General features: G+C 36.9%; 1 protein-coding gene across 1 annotated transcript in view; it reads right to left on the bottom strand.

Moving 5' to 3' along the window:
• The window catches only part of Smp_176770 (dock-9, putative), a gene marked incomplete at its 5' end in the record, with an annotated part of 121,428 nt that extends 98,360 nt beyond the window's left edge, over positions 1 to 23,068 (bottom strand). Inside the window, 9 exons of the mRNA XM_018791786.1 lie at positions 1,540 to 1,880; positions 3,093 to 3,290; positions 5,490 to 5,971; positions 7,673 to 7,908; positions 12,919 to 13,248; positions 16,311 to 16,517; positions 20,377 to 20,460; positions 21,055 to 21,455; positions 22,765 to 23,068. Of these exons, the coding sequence (XP_018645106.1) occupies positions 1,540 to 1,880; positions 3,093 to 3,290; positions 5,490 to 5,971; positions 7,673 to 7,908; positions 12,919 to 13,248; positions 16,311 to 16,517; positions 20,377 to 20,460; positions 21,055 to 21,455; positions 22,765 to 23,068 (2,583 nt within the window). The remainder of the gene's footprint in view (positions 1 to 1,539; positions 1,881 to 3,092; positions 3,291 to 5,489; positions 5,972 to 7,672; positions 7,909 to 12,918; positions 13,249 to 16,310; positions 16,518 to 20,376; positions 20,461 to 21,054; positions 21,456 to 22,764) is intronic.
• Positions 23,069 to 24,489: the final 1,421 nt, after the last annotated feature.

Raw genomic sequence — 24,489 nt, 5'->3', positions numbered from 1 at the left:
AAAACCAATGTTTAAACCTTCAACGCAGTGGTTGAAAATTATCAGCTGAACACCCTCCGAACCAATGATCTATCACTCAAGTGACTTAACAATTAAGATATGTACACACATGAAACATATTCTTGGTTACTAGTTATCACGGGACTGCATCTCCTAACATTGCTCCACTGCCTTGTGGACTAGACATTCAGGTGGAAAACTCGAGGAGTGACCCCTCCCCCAAAAAACCCACTTGTTTCGGTTTTTGTACCCGGACAGTATCTCATACTACAGAGAAACTCAATGCTAACCACTTTGTGAAGCGCATATATTTTTTGATGCTAATGATACTAATGCTTATTTATTTGAATAACCAAATAAAACAATTCTGAGTGGAGTGAATTTAATAGCTGAACACAACAACATCATCTATCTGGGAAATGGGCAAGTAAACTGATAGATAGTGAATATAAGGACAATAAAAGCTTCATCTTTAAAGATAGAAAATAAATGTACGTTAGTAGAATTTGATCACAGGAATATTTTCGAAACCGTGTTGGTATATCGCAGAGCTATCTAGCGAGTAACGTTGATGATAGTATACGAAAAACTTCGTAGAAACGGTATATTAGCTGAAGAGGTTTTGAATACACAACAGCTGAGGTGATCAGTATGACACTCCAATAGTTTTGTTTGACTAATTTTTTAAACTATTGTCACTAATATTATTATGACCTTTCTTTAGCACTTTCTTCACATATACTGGTACCCTTAAAATGTGCTGATATGAAATTTAGCAACACAAATCAATACACGTTTGTACTATGTTTTACGTTAAAAAGTTCTCATACTTTCTCACTTCGTGGTTTCAGTCATGTTTATTTCTATTTGTTTTCTTTAAACACAGAAACATTGTGGCAAGGAAGTACCGGACAGATATGCGCAACATAAATCATTCGATTGATGTGAGGACTGTGATACAGCTCAGACAACCAAACCGAAACAGGTGGTTTTCTTAGGTAGTCACTACTCCCCTAACCTTAGAACTAAAGGTCTAATCCACAAGGCCGTGGAGAAATGTCAGGAGATGAAGTCCCATGGTAGGCGGTGATCAACAATAGGTTCATACGCCATTCGTTCTCTCAGGATCCTGGAGACCATGTACACCATTAGTTTGGAATCAGGGTTTTCCAACTCACCCAAGTGGATCCTCCATATCTACCAACGCGGTTTAAGCTCCGGACATTCGCTTTTCATCCTCTCAATTTCGTAAACAACATCCCCACCGCGAGAAAACAATGAGTAGTTCTTCCCTGATAGTGGCTGTATACGTGTGGCCATGTGAAAACTTTTAGAGAGAAGGAGAGCTGACTATTCCAACCCTCGACCGTACCGGGGCATTGGGGGGGGGGGAAATCAGTCACAATAGCTGAATAATTAGAAATACCGCAACGGATTTATTTTAGTAATTATTTCAGATTAATTCTTCTGTACTTTAAAATAATCGCTTTGAACTAAATACACTTATACATATAAGAATAAATAGATGATTAGATTTACCCTTGGAAAATTGTGTTTCCCTGACATATTCAACGACTTTGGGGATACATATAATGTATTGAAAAATGAAGTGAATGGTAATAATTTTATTGTTGAACATTGTACACTTGTTCCATGTTCAAGTTGAATAACGGATTGATCAAGTGAATTCGATCGATTTTGTAATGTATTATTGAATAATTTTGGTAAATCATTTGTAGCAATAAGTGAACTAGTTGCACTACTTACACTACCATTTGATAGAATAGAATCTCTATTATTATTATTTTTGTTACTAAGTGAATTCATTCGATAACTACCTCTTTGAAGACTTCCAGTACGAGAAGGAGTATTAGAATCATCTAAAAACAGAAAATTAAAAAGAAAAAAATACACAACACATTTGTAGACTGCATTTATTACAAATCAATCTTGGTTGACGGAACCCTCTGGAGTCACAGAATTCTGGAAAGCAGCTTCGTATTAGTGTATGACTCCTTGGAAGCGAACACTCCCGACCTTACCAGGGATTAAACATTCAGATCTTGCGGTGAGAGCTTGACCATCAGAAATCCCAGGTCGAAGTTCAATGACACACCTCTAAATTCAATGAATTTATGCAAAGTGATGTACATCCAATGTCAACAGTAACAGCTGCTTCATTATCGACATGTCTAAACCTCATCAGTCACGATTTTTCACAAGAACTTCAAGAATATCTTGATGTCACAAAGCACACTAACTGCCGCATAACCACTTCAATTTAACATCAGAATTACTAACCATAGTTTTTAAAAAACTGGTCTAATTTATAATGTGCGAAAATTCGCGCAACTTAGTAGATCCAAACATGTTTATGAAAAGCTGAAGATGAATGACAAAACGTTAGAGGCTCAGAGGTTAAAACTGGAATGTATGAATCATTTAATCATAACATCAAGCATAAAAATATCTATGAGATGTTTGCCTCTGTAAACGAGTCAGTTTGTCAATACCAACTGCTTCTTACAATGGGAAATTTAAAAAAATATGCTCTTCAAAATTTCACTGTACACCAAGAATTGACCTAACTTAGAGAACTGATGAAACCAAGGAAGCACTGAACAATCGTTTCGTTTTAATTTGACATTCCTAAGCATTGTACACCCATGACCAAGGGTGAATCCAAGCGAGCGCTTGACTTTTAGATCAGTAAAATTTCAACCCAAAAACTTTGAAATGTTAGGTATGTTCCACCCCCACCCCACTGATGGGGACGAGACTGGATCAAATCGATGAATCTACGTTAAAGATGAAAAATATGTTGAAAAATTAAATCTTTCTAAAACAATCTATTGAAGTCCTTCCAGAAAAAGGATTTTGTAGATTGCCACCTTTAAAATTTTAAACTTTTAAAGTGCGTAAAGTTGAATCCAACGTTTGGAAAATTGTACAATTCGTGACTTCAATTTTCAAGGACGCATTTCAGTCGAAGCTTCAAGAAACATTCTAAGTTTAGACGGACAAGTAGTGTGGATTTACCTTTTTTTTATCGCTTCATTCAACTAATTTTATATATCAAAATAAAGACATACCTGGATTATTCATTCCATTATCATCATTATAAGATATTCCTGATATAGTTGAATAGAAATCAAATAGATTTTCAACTTCACGTATAATTTCATCTGACATAAGCAGTGGATGTGTTGATGGTATATAGAAATTGTGAGAATTATTAGCTGTCACATCTACGATTGGTGTGTATGTTTCCAGATTTGAAGTAATGACTCCTGAGGATTAACAATAGTAAGAACAAATTAAGCAAATGAGTAAACGTGAATTCGCTTGAACCGAAGAGTAAAGTGTAAACCAGAGACTTACTAGTTAGCTATTAATCCACTGATCAAATACAGACTTATTCAATAGGTTTTTATCCATATCTTTTGTGTAGGAGTAATTAACATTGATAATTGATTGTTCAAACCAAATAGATACAGAACATAGGATTCTAACTTGTAGTCCCATGTTTGAAAGACGAACGCTTTACGCATTACATTACTACTACACAGATACATAATAACTAACAAGGTTAATTAAGGAGGCAAAAACCAGAGTTCTGAAGATGCATTTGTTCAGCACATACGATAACGACTGAAATGACCATAGTTTGGAGTTATGGCTTAATGGATTCAGAAGTTAATATTCAACTACTGAATTTACCAGGACTAATTAAATCCGAATTATTTCACTTCTATTAGTCAGACCATAGCGCCTTAAGCATTAGGCTTAACTCATTAAGCTGTATACAAAGCTGAAAGTCGTTCTATAGTTGCTTCACTTCATGAAAATTTTATCCTAAATTCAAAAGAACATAGGTAAATCCCAATTGAAGAAAATCAGTCAACTAAGGTACAGACTCTATAGTTTTCAAAACTTCTTAGCAATATTTTCGGCGGTCAACGCTATTACGTAACATCTCAGTAGTTAATACGTACTTCGATGTTTTCACGTTTCAAAAATGGAAGTAGTAAATGCTTCAAAACTGTTGATATTAACGAGATAAACAATGAAAGAGACATTAGTTTATCAGGTGAACATGATGTACACAGTTGTATTGTTAATTAAAGTCAATCTTGCAACCTTTTATTTCAGAATAGTAAATTCATCTTACATGGAGTCTTTTCTATAGTGATGTAATATCATTGAACAATTAAATAAGTAGGCTAAATTAACATTTTCTAAAAAAAATGATGACATTACCAAATCTACAAATGTGGATATTTTGATCTCTATCATATTCTAATGTAAATTGTTATACCCCGATAAGGAGAATGAATGGTAACTTTGGGATCTATTTATGAACCAATACCTTATGCAATATATTTGTATTGTATAATTGTTAACTAAATTATTCATATTCGTATCCCTCTTGTTATAAGCTTTATTTTGACTCATAGACTGTTATTATATGATTTGCCGTTCTTCAGTTACCCCCCAGTCTATTAATTACTGCCTCACACATTCACAGACACATTTGGCTAACTCTTGTACAAATGTTATTTTCTATTTTATTGGTAAGATGCGGTCTGTCTGTTTGGTATATAAACTCAGTATCTTTGAAATATAATGATTCGTACCACAGAGGCTATTATTAGTGTTCTGGACTTCTTTGACTGGGCTAGGCAGATAGCAGGACCGACAAGTACTCTAGACTGATCGTACGGTTTCCGTGTATCATTGGTCCGATCGATAATACGCTGCTCTCTAATTGGCGGTCTTATCACGTCATACGCTAACAGGACAACTACTTGGCCACACGTTATTTATTATCATTATTTGAACACATAAATATTGGTACAAGGGGGTACCAGATACATATGCGCCATACAAAAAATTGTCATTACATTTAATTGTATGAGGGTTATGATACTACCCGGCTGCCCAGACAGAAGCAGGTGGTTTCCTTAAGGAGCCATACGCGGGGCCTTTGACATAAAGATCTGATCCACAAGGCAGTGGAGCATCGTGAGGAGATGCAGTCGCATGGCAGCCGGTGACCGACGACTGGTTCATACGCCATTTGTTCCCTTAAGATACTGGAGCCAGACCATGTGCACCATTGGTTTGGAATCACAGTTTTCCAACTCCCCTAGGTGAACTTTCCATGTTCACCAACGCAGTTAAAGCGTCGGACATTCGCTTTCCGTCCTCTCATTTTTTTGTAAACAACACCCTCTCCACGAGAAGACAGTGAGTAGGACTTCCCTGGCAGACGCTGTATACGCGTGGCCGTGTGAGAGCATTTCGAGAGAGAGAGCAGACCCTCCCCACACTCGGCCGTACCAGGGCATTTGGGGGCGGCCACACGTTATAACAAGATTATTCTGATATTAATTAATAAAAATGTAGATGTATAACTTTCCAGATTAATATACTACTAAAACAAATGGAAGAACAAATAAGTGTAAAAAAAGAGACTTAACACTTACGTGATAAAATTTTTGCATTAGGATCAATATCATGATCAATCAGTTCACTAATAACTAATTCAAATCGAAAAGGTAACATTTGAGTTTTAAGAGAACGTTCAATCGCTTCAACAAAAAGTCGATCTTGCTCGGTTAAATAAGTTGTAACATCTTTTAGTATAGAACTGTTATTAGTATTACTATTATTACTCATAAATTTCGATGATTTTGATTTATTTGAATCTATTTTTAATATTTGATTGATAGATTCTGGAATATAATAATGATTACTGTCATTTATACTACTATTATCATTATTATTAGTAGTATTAGTAGTACTTGTTATATCTGTATATCGATCATGATATGTAGGTAATAGATTATTATTATAATCAATGAATAAATGTGATAACATTTGTACTGATTGAATTAATCCTTGTTCAGATATTTTATTACAATCCATTTTGAATAGATGAATAAAACGATTTGTACTATTTAAAGGTCTATGAAAAAGAAATTGAAGGGTTTAATGTTTGTTTATATTATCAGAAAGGGTTTTATGGAGATTTAGTGTTTTCATAATTCGAAGCGTGAGTCAACTGAGGCTAGACCACCAGGGAAAGCCTGGAAGCACTGGATGGTCGTTTCGTCCTATTATGGGACTCCTCAGCAGTGCGCATCTACGACATCGACTCGCAAGATTCGAACCCATGACCTACCAGTCTCGCACCAGAGCACTTAACCGACTGGTTGGAGTTAGACATAAACACTATCGGATGCCGGCTCAGTGGTCTATCGGTTAAGTGCTCTGGCGCGAGACTGGTAGGTCTTGGGTTCAAATCTCGTTCGCTAGCTGAGGAATCCCACAATAGGACGAAACGGCCGTCCAGTGCTTCCAGGTTTTCCCTGGTGGTCTAGCTTCAATTGACTCATGCTTTTAACTAATGTTTGTTTATTTTTCAAAGATAATAAGTTAGCTATCAAAGAAATTGAAATTTAGTTTATAAAAACACTCATCTTACAATAAGATTATTAAGTATTGGTTTTCAATCAATATAGATAACTCAGTCATGTACCAGATGATTCACGGATTGATTAGGTCATTGGTTAAGTCTATGGTTGTGTTACTGAGTGAACAGTGTTCTAATATCACGAAAGGATTAGTTCCTTTCGGACAACAAGTACACAATTCTGATGAGTTACAATTAGAATGAAACCTACATTGAGAACTTACTGATGATTTCACCAACCATTTAAAATTAAAATAGTGAATACACTGTTGAATTAATTAAACTACTGACTAAAGTTCAATGGACTTTATCCAAAAAATTAATAACAGTAGTTCAGATTAGAAAAAACAAGACATTGGCATGATCTATCTAGTGATCAGTTTAATATTAAGATTGTTTATCATTAGCACATACTCTTAACTATAAAATGTTGAAAGACTATAGTGAGTATACTTATCAATGAATAGCATTAACCAGATAGTCGATCTACACGTATTTGTTTCATTTCATGATAATTAACTTTAACACTGAAACGTTTATGATTGAACAATTATTGCTCTTAAATTATTATTTATACGACAGCATATACATTCTTGAATGCTGTTAGAGGTATGAGAGCAGTTTCCACTTCTCAGTTGCCCACATTGTGGAAAGGTTCTTCTGGAGGTGCCAGAAAAAGAAATTGGGTTAGAAGTGATCTAAGTAACCTGCGAGAGTGACCACAGTGCCCGAAGGACAACTTGTAGACGTCAGTCACACATGACCTTTCTGTGGGTAGTTTTCGTGCTAGCTCCGTACTTGTTGGGATCTTACCGCCAGAGACGGAAATCCGTGGGATAAGGCGAGATGTGCATTTTCAGGGTCGACCTTTTCTAACCCCACCCCTTCCTGTGGGAAGGCAGCATCGATGTTATGTTGGTTGTCTGAAAAAAAACACCTTACTGCCGTCACACATCTGTACAATCAGCAGTACGACTTCGCGTTTCGACCTTGGGTTTGCTGCTTTTAATCTCACTGTTCTTCAATTGACTTGTCCAACACAGTAAGACCTTGAGCAACGACTGTTTCAGCCAGTATAGTTCGACTGGTTCATTGCGATAGGCAAGTCCGAGCACCATATCAAGATAGCAGCAACGATCGGGGTATAAACAATAGTTTCATTCAAAAAAATAATAAATATTTCATATAGCTAACCTTGTACCCCATGCAAATGGCATACGATAACGACCAATATTACGACAATAATTCACCATTGATTTTTGTATACTTGAACCAGTTTTAATATTATCATTATTATTAGTAGTAGTAGTATTAGTATTTTTCAAGTATTTGTCAATTACTGTATTAATTGGTCCACTAAGTACTTTATCCACTCGTACAACTAGATACAAATTATTGACATGATAACATGATGGAATAGAAAATAATGCCTAGATAAGAAATTCAATGAAAATAAATGAAGGTTAGATTGAAATACAGAGAGTTTGGATAAGTATAGTTAAAGAACAATATAATGAGTATGAAACTTATAGGGTAGTTGTTATATCTAGAGCTTTGATTCTTGCTATGCCGCATACTACTATACTACTTGAACGATCGAACCCGCAACGTCACAAAAGAGAAGACAGAAGACTAGTAAGTAGGAATTTTATTCCCCAAACAGTGTCCGATATAGTACAGAAATCTCATGTATTTATAGTTTTTTTTGTCTGAAAGTAAATCATCATTTCGGACAGCCAATAGGCACATAGGGGGTCATTCTTATTCATCCAGTAGGGAAGCTACACGTCGACATTCTAGAATGTTCCCCTAGTGGTGATTGGATGGAATGTCTTCGGTTTTTTTCTGGGCTTCTTGAGGCTTCCTAGAGTTTGCCAACGAGCCATCCTTACAGTAGTTAAAAGTAATAGATAAGAAACTAACAAGCTAAAATGTTGCCAAGATTGTATGTGTGAGGTGACTAGCACCTTAGAGTATACGTAGCATATTTCTTTGACCATCTAAGTCAATGAAAGCTCCAAGACTATTCCATTTGTACTATCTCTACCTAGTACACGACGACTGATATCAGTAATGTTTATTTTATGTTTCGATCATAAACAAGGAATGTTTTTGTTAAGTCGGCTTACAGTAAACTCTATCAGAGCCTCCAGAGGCTCATAAAGAGCCCCAACCAATCAGCGATTAATTAGAAGGTATGCTACTAAAATAACGAGATCCTGATTGACTGTTTAACACACTGCTACTATGGAAACTCAAGGTCTCTTAATTACTATAAAATCCCTGTATTTTCTGTACATAAAGGAACCCTGTAGTAAAGTGCTTCTCTCATACTCGTGTCTTTTCTCTGGTCTTCAAGTCGCTGAATAGTTCTAGCTCGGGGGTACGGAACTAGCTTAGGGAAGCAAATATAGCGTTCACAATAGGCCAGACGTAACAGTTTTGAAAATACTTACAGTTAAACACTTGTGAAAGACATTTATTTTCTACCTTCACAAACCACACATCAAAACTTAGAAGTGATTTCTCCACCAGTCACGTCATACTATAGTCAAAAAAATATATCGTTTGCAACAGAAGTCATATATTTTGAACAACGTCAACCGAGTTTGAAGTATCCGCATCAGGACCTCTTCAAACAGCCATCTTCCAAAACTTAAAATCTACGCATGTTTTCTACTTTTACAGACAATAATCCGCAAGTATAGAGCAAATTAAAATTGTCTACTTCTTGATATATTTGCCCTTTGAGAGTGTTGTATCTTGTGGAGGAAGACGGATATCTGGCCACAGCCAAAGATGACATAAATTGGTAATAGCCAAGCAACTATTTTAAGTTCATGCCCAGACTATTGATCAATAAAATCAAATACACTTGATCAACCGTCGATTTTTAAAATTCTATTTAAATATTATTAATTAAACCGTCACTTTATTTATTTATTTTAAACATATAAATATTGGTACAAAGAGGCACCAGATATATATGCGCTACACAAATCTTATTTCATTTGTGTGAGGGCTGTGATACTGCCCAGCTGCCCAAACTGAAGCAGGTGGTTTTCTCAGGAGGCCACACTCGGAGCTTTTGACCTAGGGATCTGACACACAAGCCAATGGAGCATCGTGAGGAGATGTAGTCCCATGGTAGCCGATCACCAACGATTGATTCATTCACCATTTTCCCCTCAGAATACTGGTGCCCATGTGCACCATTGGTTTAGAATCAGAGTTTTCCAATTCCCCTAGGTGGACTCACAGTGTCCACCGGCCTGGTTAAAGCGCCAGATATTCGTTTTTCCTCCTCTTAATTTCGTAAACAACACCGTCATAAGAAGACAGTGAGTAGGAATTCCCTGGCAGAGGCTATATACGCGTGGCTATGTGAGAGCATTTGGAGAGGGAGAGCTGACTCTCCCCACTCTTGGCTGTACCAGGGCATTTGGGGGCAGAAATAGGAAGAATAACGGGGCGGACTTGTATGCATATAGCAAACAATTCTCTTTGAACGTAGCACACAACAATACTGTCATGCACTATCCCATCGCCCTTGGCAGATCAAAAACCCGAAAGTCACGAGAACACCAGGGCATACGACAGGCTAAGTACCGTCAGAGGATCTAAATATGCAATAAACAATTTAATAATTGAATTCATTAATCAATTAAAGCTAGACCACCATGATAAATCTGGAAGCACTGCATAGCTGTTTCGTTTTATTATGGGACTCTTCAGCAGTGCGCACCCACACTCGAACCCAGGACCAATCAGTTTCGTATGCGCACTGTTGAGAAGTCTCATAATAGGACGAAACGGCTGTCCAATGCTTCCGGGTTTTCCATGGTGATCTAGCTTTAATTGACTCTCCACAAAATGCCCTTCTGATAAAAAAAATATATATTCGAATTGTAAATTTAAACTGGCCTAATTTCTTACATTCATGCATACCAACATTAAAATTTATATCCATACTGTTAAACACCATGAATGATATTTAATTACATTCGTTGCCATGCCTTTTCATCCCGTCATATCAACAAACTAACTTATTACCCTTTAAGTAATATATTGAATTTAGTAAATTTATCAATGTTAAATAAATGGAACTGTATTTTGATGAACAGACAAGTTATCATATTGATTTTATTCATTGTACATATTGTGAGAATTAAAGGCGAGACTATAATTTATGGACGAGCCAATCAGAAGCGTTTGAGGGATTTCAAGGTCACGGCGCCGATTTCAGTAACTGATGCTCATGTACGGACGATTCACAGAGAATTTCAGAAGTTTTTTTATTTGTAAATGCGGGTATTAAATGACTTGTAGACCATGCGCAGACTACCGTGATGTTGTCCTTCGATGTAATATATGTCGAAGGAAGACGTTTGCTAGAATAGGAACCTTTTTACTCGATCCAGATTGAGACTAAAGCATATTATAATAATTGCCGCAAACTGTATAATAAAAGCATCAGTAACATTGATTGGAATGATCGCAGATGTTACAGAAGCTTCGGCTGTTTAATGCTATGAGTATTGTAGGGACATATCCGCAATAAAAATGACAAACTTACACAACCGGAGTACATACAAACAATATTGAAGCTATGTGGTTGAGACTGAGGGAGTTTTCGCGACCTTAACATGACTCCAGAGACCGAATATTATGGAGCCATATGGATGAGTTCCTCTACCTTATGCATTACCATTTTTGAACCTTTGAACCTCTTCCTAACCTTAACAAGTTTTTGGACTATATAAAAGGAATGTATCGACTTTAATTATTTGGTTTTGTATGATATATTTTCACTCTATGCTAACTGTTTACTGATTGGCTAACATTTCTCAAGGTCAATTAAGATTCGTTCAAAGGTCGTCCATAAATTATAATCTCGCCAAATGAAACAAATGAATACTGTCGATGAATAAACGACTAAAACTGCTGAATATGTGTATACCTGATATGGAATGATTAGGTTAAAGATTACAATTATGATTGTTATGATGAGAAAATGTCAAATATGTACAGATGACGTATACCATTTATGGTTGTATATGAATCATTTATATACAATGAATGATAATATTCTTTATAGATTTATATCAATGATATTAGTTCATTCATTACCATAGAATTAAAAACAAATAATCTAATGTAATGCCCCCAAATGCCCTGGTATAGCCTAGAGTGGGGAGAATCCGCTCTCCCTCTCCAAATGCTCTCACATGCCCATGCGTAATATAGCCTCTGCCAGGGAAGTCCTACTCACTGACTTCTCGTGACATTACTGTTGTTTACAAAATTGAGAGGACGAAAAGCGAATGTCCGGCGCTTTAACCTGGTTGGTGGACACTGCGAGTCCACCTAGGGGAGTTGGAAAACTCTGATTTCAAACCAATGGTGCATATGGACTGACTCCAGTATCCTAAGGGGACAAATGGCGTATGAATCAATCGTTGGTCACTGGCTAACATGGGACTGCATCTCTTTACGATGCTCCATCGCCTTGTGGATCAGATCTTTAGGTCAAAGGCTGTGGGTGTGGCCCCCTAAGAAAACCACCTACTTCAGTTTAGGCACCTGGGCAGTATCACAGCCCTCACACAAATCAAATGAGATTTGTGTGGCGCATATATATCTAGTGCCTCTTTGTATCACTATTTATGTGTTTAAATAAATAAATAAAAACATAAATTGATAATTTTAAAAGTACCTTCTAATCAAAAAAATAAAATCCACAATCCTGTTAATATATCTACACCAGCCGTATAACCTTATATTGTCTACGTAACTTCATGGTTACCAGGGCTACCGACGGCTTTCAGACCATTAAGACGCACATTACAACCCAAAACTACCTACTTTATTTTGAGATAACTAATATTACTACTCCCTTTTCTACACACATAAAACAGTGCAACTCAAAGATGAGCAATATAAATATGTACTTGATACATACATACAGAAAAAACCTAAAGTTTTTAAGTTAAGAGATTTGAAGGAAACTTCTTAGTTTAAAAAGAAGCCCTGATTGAACACTAAAATCAGGCTGATTCAAAATTGTACAATTGAAAAAGTACAATTAAACTAACAACTTCAATCGATCAAACTTTTAGAGTAAATATAACTGATCATTGAAACCACGTAGTATCTATGAGAAAGTTTATAAGTTAAACAAAGTATACACTTAGAAGGGGTTTTGTGGATATTTCAGTATTTTCATAGTTGAAACTATGAGTCAATTGAAGTTAGACCACCATGGGAAACCTGGAAGCACTGGACGGTCATTTCGTCCTATTATGGGACTCCTCAGCAGTGCGCATCCAAGATCCCGCACTTGTGAGATTCGAACCCAGGACCTAACTAATATTTCCAATGTCAATGCTAAGTAAAACAATTAGGCAAAAATAAAAAAAGAATAGAACATAACAACTCACTGTACGACATTTATACAAACAATCCGATGAAATAGAACTTCGTGTTCCATATGGAGAGATAAGATTATGATATGGCGGTGGTGGAGCATGTCTACGTGTTGTTCGATTAGGTGATGAAATAATATTTGGTTGATTAGATATTGAATTATGATTATCATTGATTGTTTCAGAATATTGATTGTTAGATGAAAACCATGGTAAATTTTTGAATTGATCTGTTGGCAACATAGAATCGATAATTGATGAATTAGGATTCCAGTAGAAATCTTCACTAACGCGACGTCCATCATTGATATCCACAAGGAAAATAGTAACAAAATATGGTTCTGGCTAAAAGTATCGACACAAAGATATTGTAAGTTTACAAACACATCTCCCTACATTAGAACAAACAGATAAATGAAACAACAAATCCGTTTCGTTCGAATGTAGCATGTTCTATTCTATTGCAGATACCTTATATCACTAAATTCTAATAAGTGGTTTTATGGTCAAACTGGAGATCAGATTTACAATAGACTACTTGTTTGTAAGTTATTTTAGTTGTTCTACACCGAATAGACTGATTCACCTCCTGCTATACACACAAAGAAACGTGACAGGAATTGCAATTACGTACAGTATAACAAATATAAGTTGCACTACATAGCGTCGATTCAAGTAGAATATACTGGTCAATAGAATGTATGCCAGTGATCAGAATCATGAGTACACAAATGAATTGTCAGTCAGTGATTATGAATACAGTGATCTTGAGTGCTGTTACAGGTATGAGAGCAGTTATCTCTTCCCAGTTGCCTGCACCGTGGAAGGGTTCTGCTAGAGGTACATGAAAAGAAAGTTGGATTAGAAGTGGTATTAATGACCTGAGAGCGTAACCGCAGTGCCCAAGGGACAACTTCTTGAGGTCGATCGCACACGCCCTTTTTGTGTTAGCTCCGTACATGTTGAGACCTTGCCGCCGGAGACGGAAATCCGTGAGATAAGGCATGGCGTACATTTTCAGGGTCGACCTTTTCTAACCCCACCCCTCCTTGTGGGAAGGCAGCATCGCTGTTATGCTGGTTGTCTGAAGGAAACACCTTACTGCTGTCACACCTCTGTACAGTCAGCAGTACGAATTCGCTCTTACCGCTCTTCAACCGACCTGTCTGGCATGGTAGGACCTTGAGGAACGATTGTCCCAGCTAGTATAGCTCGATTGGTTCATTGCGATAGGCAAGCCCGAGGACCACGTCAAAGTAGCAGCAACGGTATGTATGACTTGATAAAAGTTAACTTGAAAACAACATCCAATATCGTAGAAAGTAATCGCTCAATTTACTCTTTGATTTGTTTGAATGATTGTTAGGCAGACATTGAATTGTAGCAAAAGATGTTCGAAAATTTATTATATCAAGTTTCACAATCATCGATTTTACTTGCTTTGTACATTGAAATGAAGAATCTTTCAGTTCCGTACATGGTTTGAATTGGATGTAAAACATTTGGTGATTATACTTCAACACTATATTCTATTAATTTCCATTAATTCAGTTACTGTGATACTTCGGATTAAGAAGTGACGCTTTGCAGTCCTTACATTAATTTGAAACATGCTTGTTTCGTTTTTACAAAAACTGTATCAACACAGTTATAAATTTGATTATTTAAAGTGACGAATCAAGCGCTAACTTGGAATCTTGAAGCGAAAGAGAAAAGACGAAAACCAAAGAACATACTGTGCTGAGATGAGGTCATGAATCTTCATCGACTGAAACGGTTAGGCCATGTTTCACGTACGCCTGAACACCGATTACCACGACAAACAATGCTGGCTAGTGTAGGGGATGGTTGGAAAAGAGTTAGGGGCGGCCAAACCAAAACGTGTCATCACAGCTTGAAGTCACTAACATCTATTCTGAGCCATGTTGGTAGATGCAGACTACTTGGTTGGCGTCCGCGTGACTATCGTAATCAATGGTTGGAGACTCTGGGTGACATGGCTCAGAATCGATCACAATGACGCAGGTGTATACACTCTTTATCTTCCCTTAAACCTTAAGATTAAAATTGCTTCATATCTGTCTGTCTTCCTTCCTATACTATATCTTTATATACAACCTTTCTTTTATATACTGCCAACACTAAATTAACTACTTCTATGAATCCGGTGTTCATCTTGTTGTGCTAACGAGGTATGGCAACTTGGACTGATGCATAACTGTGCCTGGTTCTACGTTGTAGCTGACTGACTGACTGTGCCGAGAATTGAAAGCAGAAATCAAAAGGATGAATAGAAACTAGAAACAACTGAAAAGGATTTCCGAGGACAAAGTTTGATGGATAATGTTGGTGGGCACCCTATGCTCCTATGTTGCATATGATTGAGGTTAAAAAAAACAACAAGGAGAATGGGTTCATTTTCGTGTAGGTTCATATTTCGAATGATGTTCTAATAAACTACTTACACAGTGGTTGAAAGTTGATCATACCAGTTATTCATGTTAGTGACTAAATTCTCTATGCACAAAAGTATTATGAAATGAAAATCATATTTATAACAAAGAAATGTGAATACATTTTCAGAAGAGGGTTTTGTGGAGATTTCAGTAATTTTATAGTTGAATTCATGAATCAATTAAAGCTAGATCACCATGGAAAACCTAAAAGCACTGGACAGTTGTTTCACCCTATAATGAGACTCCTCAGCAGTGCGCATCCACGATCCCGCGTATCACACGCGAACCTAGGATCTATCGGTCTCGCGCGTGAATGCTTAACCTCGAGATCACTGAGCCGGGATCCAACAGTGTAAATATCTAACTTTAACCAATCCACGAAATTGTGCCACTGTCCTCCATTGTCTTCAGTGAGTTGCTATCTCTCAACAGACCTGGTTGAACTCCACTGGTCACGGAGCGCGAAATCGATAGGCCCTGGATTCGAATCCCGTGGGTGGGATCATGGAGGCGTACTGTTGAGGAGTTCCATACTCAGACGAAATGACTGTCCAGTGCTTCCAGGTTTTCGATGGTGGTCTAGCTTTAATTGACTCATGAATTCAACTGTAAATATATTTGTATAAAAAATATTAAAATGTAGATATGTTGGTGGGACATAGATTAGATTGAAGCATGTTCCACACACCATTGCGTTAGTAGACGCTGATTGGCTAATTCTTACCCAATCAGCGCTAATCGATACTTGGAGAAGATCCTAAATATACTAACGTATTTCTCATTGTGTTTCCTACTCTCATTTACCTTTGTTATTTGGAATATACATTTCGTTCTTGTCCAATCGTGTTTTGATTTGGGGACTTGTCGAGTGAACTGGTATTCAAGAGTACTAAGCTGGGTCGTAATAAAAGAAATTATAACAAGATAGAAACAGGCGGAAAAAAAACTTACATTATCTAAATAAGAAGATGATGAATTCCCTGAAATTTCCAAATTAGCTTGAATTTTTGAATGTAAACATAAACATGTAGCTAAATATCGTCGATTACATAATTCAATTGTACGTTCAGGAAATGGTGAAAATGAATCTTTCAAATTGTTCATTATTACATTATTATTTTCATATGATGAGTACATTTTAACTTTATGTTGTTGTATCTAATTTTGAGAAGATAAAGAAAAATAATTAAACAAAAGTATCTTACCCAGAGATGACTCAAGTGTTTAACTAACGGACTAGATCAACGATTCAATATGTATTATTATTATTGAACGCGAAATCAAATATAGACAAGTGTTCATATGAACTGATCACCGAGTAATAACCAATCTCATGTTTATAAGCAAAGAGTTGATGGTCACTCTGGGACTCGAACCTAGTACTGTTCGCTTCAAACACCATCGCGTTATCCACTGAGCTACTGAGTCCTGGTAACGCGGTGGGGTTTGAAGCGAACGGTACTCGTTTTGAGTCCCGAAGTAACTCTGAGATGCTGGTACATCCAGATGACGAATCACAAATAGGAAGAAACGCGCGTCCTGGATTCCACTACTAGCCACTATCCATCTTTGTTTATAGTGCTTGTGAATTAAAGCTAAATCGAGGCAATACGTACAGTAAGCACATATGCTAATAAGAGACTGATCGATTGCAGTCCTAAACGTCAATGGGAGAATTCAATTAAACAATAGCAAGTGAATTTCAATGTCATGTTTGTCTAGTACTTAACTTTGATCGAATTGCAATACGGCTACTACTTTAAGTGACTCAACGTCACTTGAACAAGATTATTTTTACTCCTTACGGATGAGGGCTAACATTTAGATCCAAAGCTTTTCTTGAAATCATTTGACATTAAATCGATCTAGCGAGGAGTAATAAGGATCAAAGCAGTAAATTTTCAGTTTAACATTTACGTAGAAAAACAGCCATAAGATCTCTTCTGAGGGCGATCAGTACCTTCAGTGATAATACACCTATATTACTGTTGGAAGGATATGTTTAAAACAGAAGATATGCAATAATAAGGTACACTTCATCTCACATAGTTTGACCATATACAATAAGGTGATATTTTCGATAATACTGTGTATATTTCACTTTACCTCCCTCTTATCTGTGTTCATTTTATAATCTTCAAAACCATGAATGAAAATTCACTTTCTCCATAAACACTGGTATGTTATGTACATTAAAACTTATACCATTTGTACTCATCATCACTATCCGTCTATCAATTAACGGACGAGTATACTGAGCGGCAGTTTGTTCTGTTCTACTTTATGGCTGTGAAACCTGGCCATTAAGAGTAGAAGATACTCGTAAGTTACTAGTATTTGACCACAGATGCCTTAGAAATATTGCCCGCATCTGCTGGCATCACCAGGTAAGTAATAGTCAGGTTAGACGCAAGTTATTAGGGAATGATAGTAAATCAGTTGATGAGGTCATGAATCTTCATCGAATGAGATGGTTGCGCCACGTGTTACGTATGTCTGAACACCGATCACCACGGCGTGCATTGCTGACTAGTGTTGGGGATGGTTGGAAGAGAGTTAGGGGCGGCCAAACCAAAACGTGTCATCACAGCTTGAAGTCACTAACTTCTAGTCTGAGCCATCTTGGTAGATGCAGACTACTTGGTTGGGGTCCGTGTGACTATCGTAATCAATGGTTGGAGACTCTGGGTGACATGGCTCAGAATCGATCACAATGGCGTAGGTGTACACACTCTTTATCTTCCCTTAAACCTTAAGATTAAAATTGCTTCATATCTGTCTGTCTTCCTTCCTATACTATATCCTTATATACAACCTTTCTTTTACATATTACCACCACTAAATTAACTACTTCTATGAATTCGGTGTTCATCTTGTTGTACTAATGAGGTATGGCAACTTGGACCGATGCATAACTGTGCCTGGTCCTACGTTGTAGCTGACTGACTGACTGACTGACTGACTGACTCATCATCACTAAGTAAAACTTGGACCTAAGGTCAAATATGGACATATTTGATTGAAATAGATGAATTGGCAATTAGAACGCATCACTTAATGAATTTGATAAAGGTAGTAATATATTGATTGTCATTAATTTTAGTTTAAATTGTTTAAATAGTTAATAAACAAAAACTATTTGACATAAGAATGAATTTGGTTCAATCATTCAAAAAGAATAATGACTTATTATGTGTGTTTATACTTTCAAGTATTGCAAACAAGGTGAAAGTAAAGCATAGTAACAAACCAATCAGAATAATGAAGATAGATCTTGGGTTTTTGGCACAGAATTAGAACGTACATGACTTATATTATGTACCGTCATTACGGAATAAAGATAGTAATTGTCAAAGGTACTCGATAGTGAACTCTTTCTATGAAGATAACGTAGATAACACCCAAAACAACCTTAAAGTTAAATCCTTCATTCTAACTCAAACTCTGATTCCGACTACACAACACCCCCAAATGTCCTGGTACGGCCAAAAGTGGGGAGAGTCCGCTCTCCCTCTCCAAATGCTTTCACATGGCCACGCGAATATAGCCTCTGCCAGGGAAGTCCTACTCACTGTTTTGTCGTGACGGGGGTGTTGTTTACGATATTGAGAGGACGACAAGCGAATGTCCGGCGCCTTAACCGGGTTGGTGGACACGGAAAGTCCACCTAGGGGAGTTGGAAAACCCTGATTCCAAACCAACGGTAGACATGGGTTGGCTCCAGTATCCTGAAGGCATAAATGGCATATGAATCAATCGCTGGTCACCGGCTACCATGAGACTGCATCTCCTCACGATGCTCCACTGCCATTTGGATTAGACCTTTAAGTCAAAGGCTTCGGGTATGGTCCCCTAAGAAAACCACCTGCTTCAGTTTTGGCACCCAGGCAGTATCCCAGCCCTCACACAAACCATAGGAGATTTGTGAGGCGCATATGTATCTGGTGCTTCCTTGTACCAATATTTATGTATATACATAAATGAACACAACACCTTATTCGGAATTCATTTAAATTAGCTATTTTCTGCTAGACTAACAGTCAGTCATTTTAAGCTCATTCCTACATGTTTACAAAAACGTTTGTTAAGAAGGGCTAAGAAGCTTTAAGGAATTTACAACCATTATCATTAAAAATTTGGAAGACAATCGAAATGTTAGTCGGTGATACGATTTAGTACGTGATTGGATGAGAGTTAATAAGTCCACCAGACTCAGTAACCTACCAATTGGCACTCATCACAAAAAGATATACTTAAAATCTCTGAAAACTTCAGTCAAATCATTGAGTCATTCCATTTATAAACTCTGATAACTAATAAAGACTATATAAGATGATACCGGTTAATATTTAATGACTGCTTAAGTGGTCAATCAAGGCACGAATTGTTCAGCTATTTAACTTTTTGACAATATCAATGTAAGATATTGATCCGAATTCTACCTGAAATATCAACTTACGATAAACTTTGCCAAAGACCGTCAACTGTAATAAACGAAAACATATGTGATGACGATAAAATGTGTTTATCACCATAGAATTACAGAGTTATTTGGTGAAATATGGACACTGTACGTTCAGTACTACATTTGCAAAACGTCCATCACTTGTTTCAGACTTTATTGTTCCTTCATTTCCATAACAATCACTCTCTATTTCTGTTCTCTTCTATTCGATCTTCTCAACCTTCTGCTGCCAGGCATTCCACTTTCAATTGGTGCTACATACTACTTATATCTATCGACATAAGTAGTACATGCCACAAACTAGTACAAAACCTATGTTTCAAACCTCTTGACAACTAACTAACCAATATCTTAACAAGATGAGGAATGACATTGAGTCAGTAAAATAACCAATGTAACAACTGCGAACTGATAGACAGAATATGGTTATCAATAAAAACTATAGTACAGTGCTGTTGGTTACTAATCGACAACAGTAAAATTGAGTAGAATTACATGATACATTAATTGATGAGCAAACAAAACAAAACAAAACCATATGAGCAAACTTACTCTAACTTCTGGAAATAGTGTAATTAATTTGATTCGATCTTTTTGACGTTGACGTATTACAAACAATTCTGTTTCTTGAGCATACTTGTTTTATAAAGAATTTACAAGTAAAAGAAAAACAAAAGTGACGTACAATACGTTTATTGAAGAAATTTAGAATCAAAGCTAGACTTTTGAACAAAATACATCAAAACCGCACGTATACATCTGTATTCTGGTAGTTTGAGTATACCCCCCCCAAGCGCAATGGTACAGTCGAGAATGAGGAGAGTCAAATCTCTCCCTTCAAATGTTCCCATATGGCCACTCGTATACAGCCACTGCCACTGTCAATCTGATTTACCTCTACTTCAGTATTGATGTTTACAATCCGACTCCAGCCAAGTGACTATCGTCTTAGACGTCAACGCATTATCCACTAAGCTACTACTTACTTGTTCAATAGGTATGAATGTAGTGGTAAGGGTTTGTGATAAGATTAAAACATGCTATCAGGATCCCACTGCTAACTACAATTCAATCACATTAAAACATGTAACTAGAAGTCTATATCCAGGTAATACGCTCATGATGAATGATCAATAACAATGGCAAACCAATAATCCCGTGATCGACATAATCTGAAGTTCGTAATTTGACTTCAGTATTACACATATATAAAGAAGAAAACCAACCTACCCGTTGTAAGGCACTGCGTACTGAATCTGTATCGTTAGATTTGTTGAATAAATCAAGTTTATTACTTCCAGTGGAGTCTGAATTCTCGTGAAAATGTGCATTTGATTGATGATGATAACCCATACGTCGTCTACAATGTTCCAATTTTAGAGCTAACTCTATTGCATTCAACCATAGTTGTCGTTTCTCCAATACATCGCTCATTCCAGGATCGAAATAAATAAATATTTCGTCATTTAATAGTGAACTATTGGGTGTTGATGATTCATTGGATGATGGTTGGATAGAATTTAATGTTGGTGTAGACAATGGCACCGGTGACAATGATGATATTGATGATGGTAATAATCTTTCCAGCCGAATCCAATAATCACCAATTGAGCGTGCCGATTCAATTGTATCTGTAGAGAATTGATGAAAATAAGACAAATTTGATTCACTCTGCTTATTGTAATTTAGGTAAGTAGTTAGTTAGCATCACTACCTCTCGTACACGAAGTATAGTTCATGGCCTAACGTACGAAAATATATGGCCAGAGTATAAAACTAGGGTTTTGGAAGTGTTATAGGTCGAAAACCTTATGACAATTATCAATAATGACGAACATGTACACGTACAGTTCAATCTCTTGTCACACATAAACACACACACATAGTATTCTTTCAGACTCACAAAACACATAGAACTTAGTGAAGTATTAATTACCAATCTTTGCTAGTGAATATATATCAATAGATTTTCTGCTGACAAAGAAACAATCCGCTAATAATTTGTACTATTCCGTTGTTGATGTTAAAGACGAATTGGTCAGTCCCTATCCGCACTAGTCAGTAATAAGCAATGTGGAAATCGGCAAGTAAGTACATTAATTCAAAGTCCCATATCACCTTAGCACAGCAAGATGACATTACTAACACAAATCCTAAAACAGTAGAACTATGGCTATCCAGAGTCAACTACCTCGATGTTGTCATGTGATCAAAAGTATTTGCTAAAGTTGGATAATGGTCAACAGTGGAATTTAGAACGCATATTTCATCCTATTTGGAAGTCTTTGACTGGATATAATTTCGAACTAATGCTAACTCTATTTATTATTATTATTCATAAACATAAATATTGGTACAAAGGGGTACCAGATATATATGCGCCTCACAAACCAAATGAGATTTGTGTGGGGGCTGTGATATTGCTCAGGTGCCCAAACTGAAGCAAGTAGTTTTCTTAGGGGGCCACACCCGGAGCCTTCGACCTAAAGGTCTGATTCACAAGGCGATGGAGCATCCTGAGGAGATGCAGTCTCATGGTAGCCGGTGACCAACAATTGGTTCATACGCCATTTATGCCTTCAGGATACTGGAGCCAGCCCATGTACACCATTGGTTTGGAATCAGGGTTTCCCAACTCCCCTAGGTGAACTTTCCGTGTCCACCAACCCGGTTAAAGCGCCGGACATTCGCTTTTCGTCCTCTCACTTTCGTAAACAACACCCCCGCCACGAGAAGGCAGTGAGTAGGACTTCCCTGGCAGAAGCTATATTACACATGGCCATGTGATAGTATTTCGTGAGGGAGAGCAGACTCTCCCCACTCTCGGCCATACCAGGGCATTTGGGGGCGCTGAAACTGTAAGCCACCACCTTCCACTTCAAACACCGACACGTTTTCGACTAAGCTATTGAGGTTTAATAATAATAATAATAAATTTACCTAAATATATAATATTTTCATTTTCATAAGATGATGAATACACTTTGGATGCACGCCAATCACAAGGTGCTATAACATGTAGACCAACGGACAGATTTCGAATTCTCCCAGTAGTTTCAAACGACGTTTTTTGTCGATCACTTTCAGATAATTCTTCAATTTGTATTTGTCTTAAACAATAATATTTTGTTTCATTATTTTTAAATAATAATTTTGTTTGATTAACATTTTTATCTACACCAGAAGATAGGAATGCTTCTAGAATACGTATATAATCTTGATATTTCTCACGATTACATAACATAAGTTGACATTCTAAATAGATGGACTGTGAATAATAAAGATGAAAATGAATATCTATGCATAAAATACATATAGAAGACAAAAAAACAATAATGTATGGGTTTGACAAGACAGCTTAATCAATAAACAACACAGTTTTCGAAGAGAGATCATCGCACAACTAAAGTGGTAAGCCTGACTAGATGCATCCTGCAAATCTACACAGACGGTGAACCTCTCAAACTTTATGCATTCGATAAACGAACTAAGTGGCTAACTTAGTCGATGAGCAACTCAAACGACGCACTCAGCGAAGCCAGTAAAGCAGCAACATCGATATGCTCAAATCATATTATCCATTTAAGTTATTACATTCAAAACTTATTGGACTATTCATTTGACATTGTTTGTTTGAATTTTCCTATTAATGTTTCGTTATATTTTTGACTCATCAACTGGATGTACCCATTACATAAGCTAGTGGCTATCAGGACTCAGTAGCTAAGTGGATAACGCGGTGGTGTTTGGAAGGAACGGTAATAAATTCGAATCCCAGAGTGAACATCAACTCTAGGGTGCATGTATATCCAGTTGACGAGTCAAAAATATAACTTAAATGGATTGTTCATATAATTGTGATTTGATGAGTGAGTGATATAATTATGTAAATGTCATAATTTAATATTAACGAACAGCAATGATGTGACATTGATGTGGTAATGAGACTATGATAATTATTGTAATCATAATGTAACGATCCGCCAAATAGGTCGATGGGCACAGTTGATACAAGGATAAAATGTCAATAAGATAATATGATTTGAGGATGTCCATGTTGCTGCTTTACTGGCTTCGCTGAGTGCGTTGGATTAAAGATTGAGTCGCTTGAGTTGCTCGTCGACTAAGTCGACCACTTAGTTCGTTTATCAGATGCATAGAGTTCGAGAGGTTCACCGTCTGTAAAGATTTTCAGGGTGCATCTAGTCAGGCTTGCCACTTTAGTGGTGCGGTGATCTCTCTTCGATTTGATCGTACGATCGAAAACTGAGTTGTTTATTGATTAAGCTGGCTTTACTGAGTTTTTCCGTCGAAAGTATGGAGTGCAGAAGGTTCTTCATCGACGCAGTTTGCTACGTTAGGTTTTTTGTTGGTGGGCTCACCAATTTAGTGGTCCATAATCTGACTCCAAGTAGGTTGTTTGCTGCTTGCTGTCAAGATATACATGTCGCCAATCCTCGTATATTTCATCGATTTAAATTGCGTTAATGAGTAACGGAATTAAATTGGTCAAATACGAGAATGGAGTTTGGATACATATATTCCACACAATCGTTGATCAGAACAGACAATGAAAGAAACTGAACGAAGTAAGCACAGAAAAGAGAGCGAAGCAAAACGACGCACGGTGGAGAAGGTATGTGAGCCAACTCCATTTAATCAAGC

Source organism: Schistosoma mansoni (assembly GCF_000237925.1).
Source record: "Schistosoma mansoni, WGS project CABG00000000 data, chromosome 1 unplaced supercontig 0076, strain Puerto Rico, whole genome shotgun sequence".
NCBI lineage: Eukaryota > Metazoa > Platyhelminthes > Trematoda > Strigeidida > Schistosomatidae > Schistosoma > Schistosoma mansoni.
The sequence above is the reverse complement of the archived record's forward strand: the minus strand, read 5'-3'. Positions and strand labels throughout refer to the sequence as shown.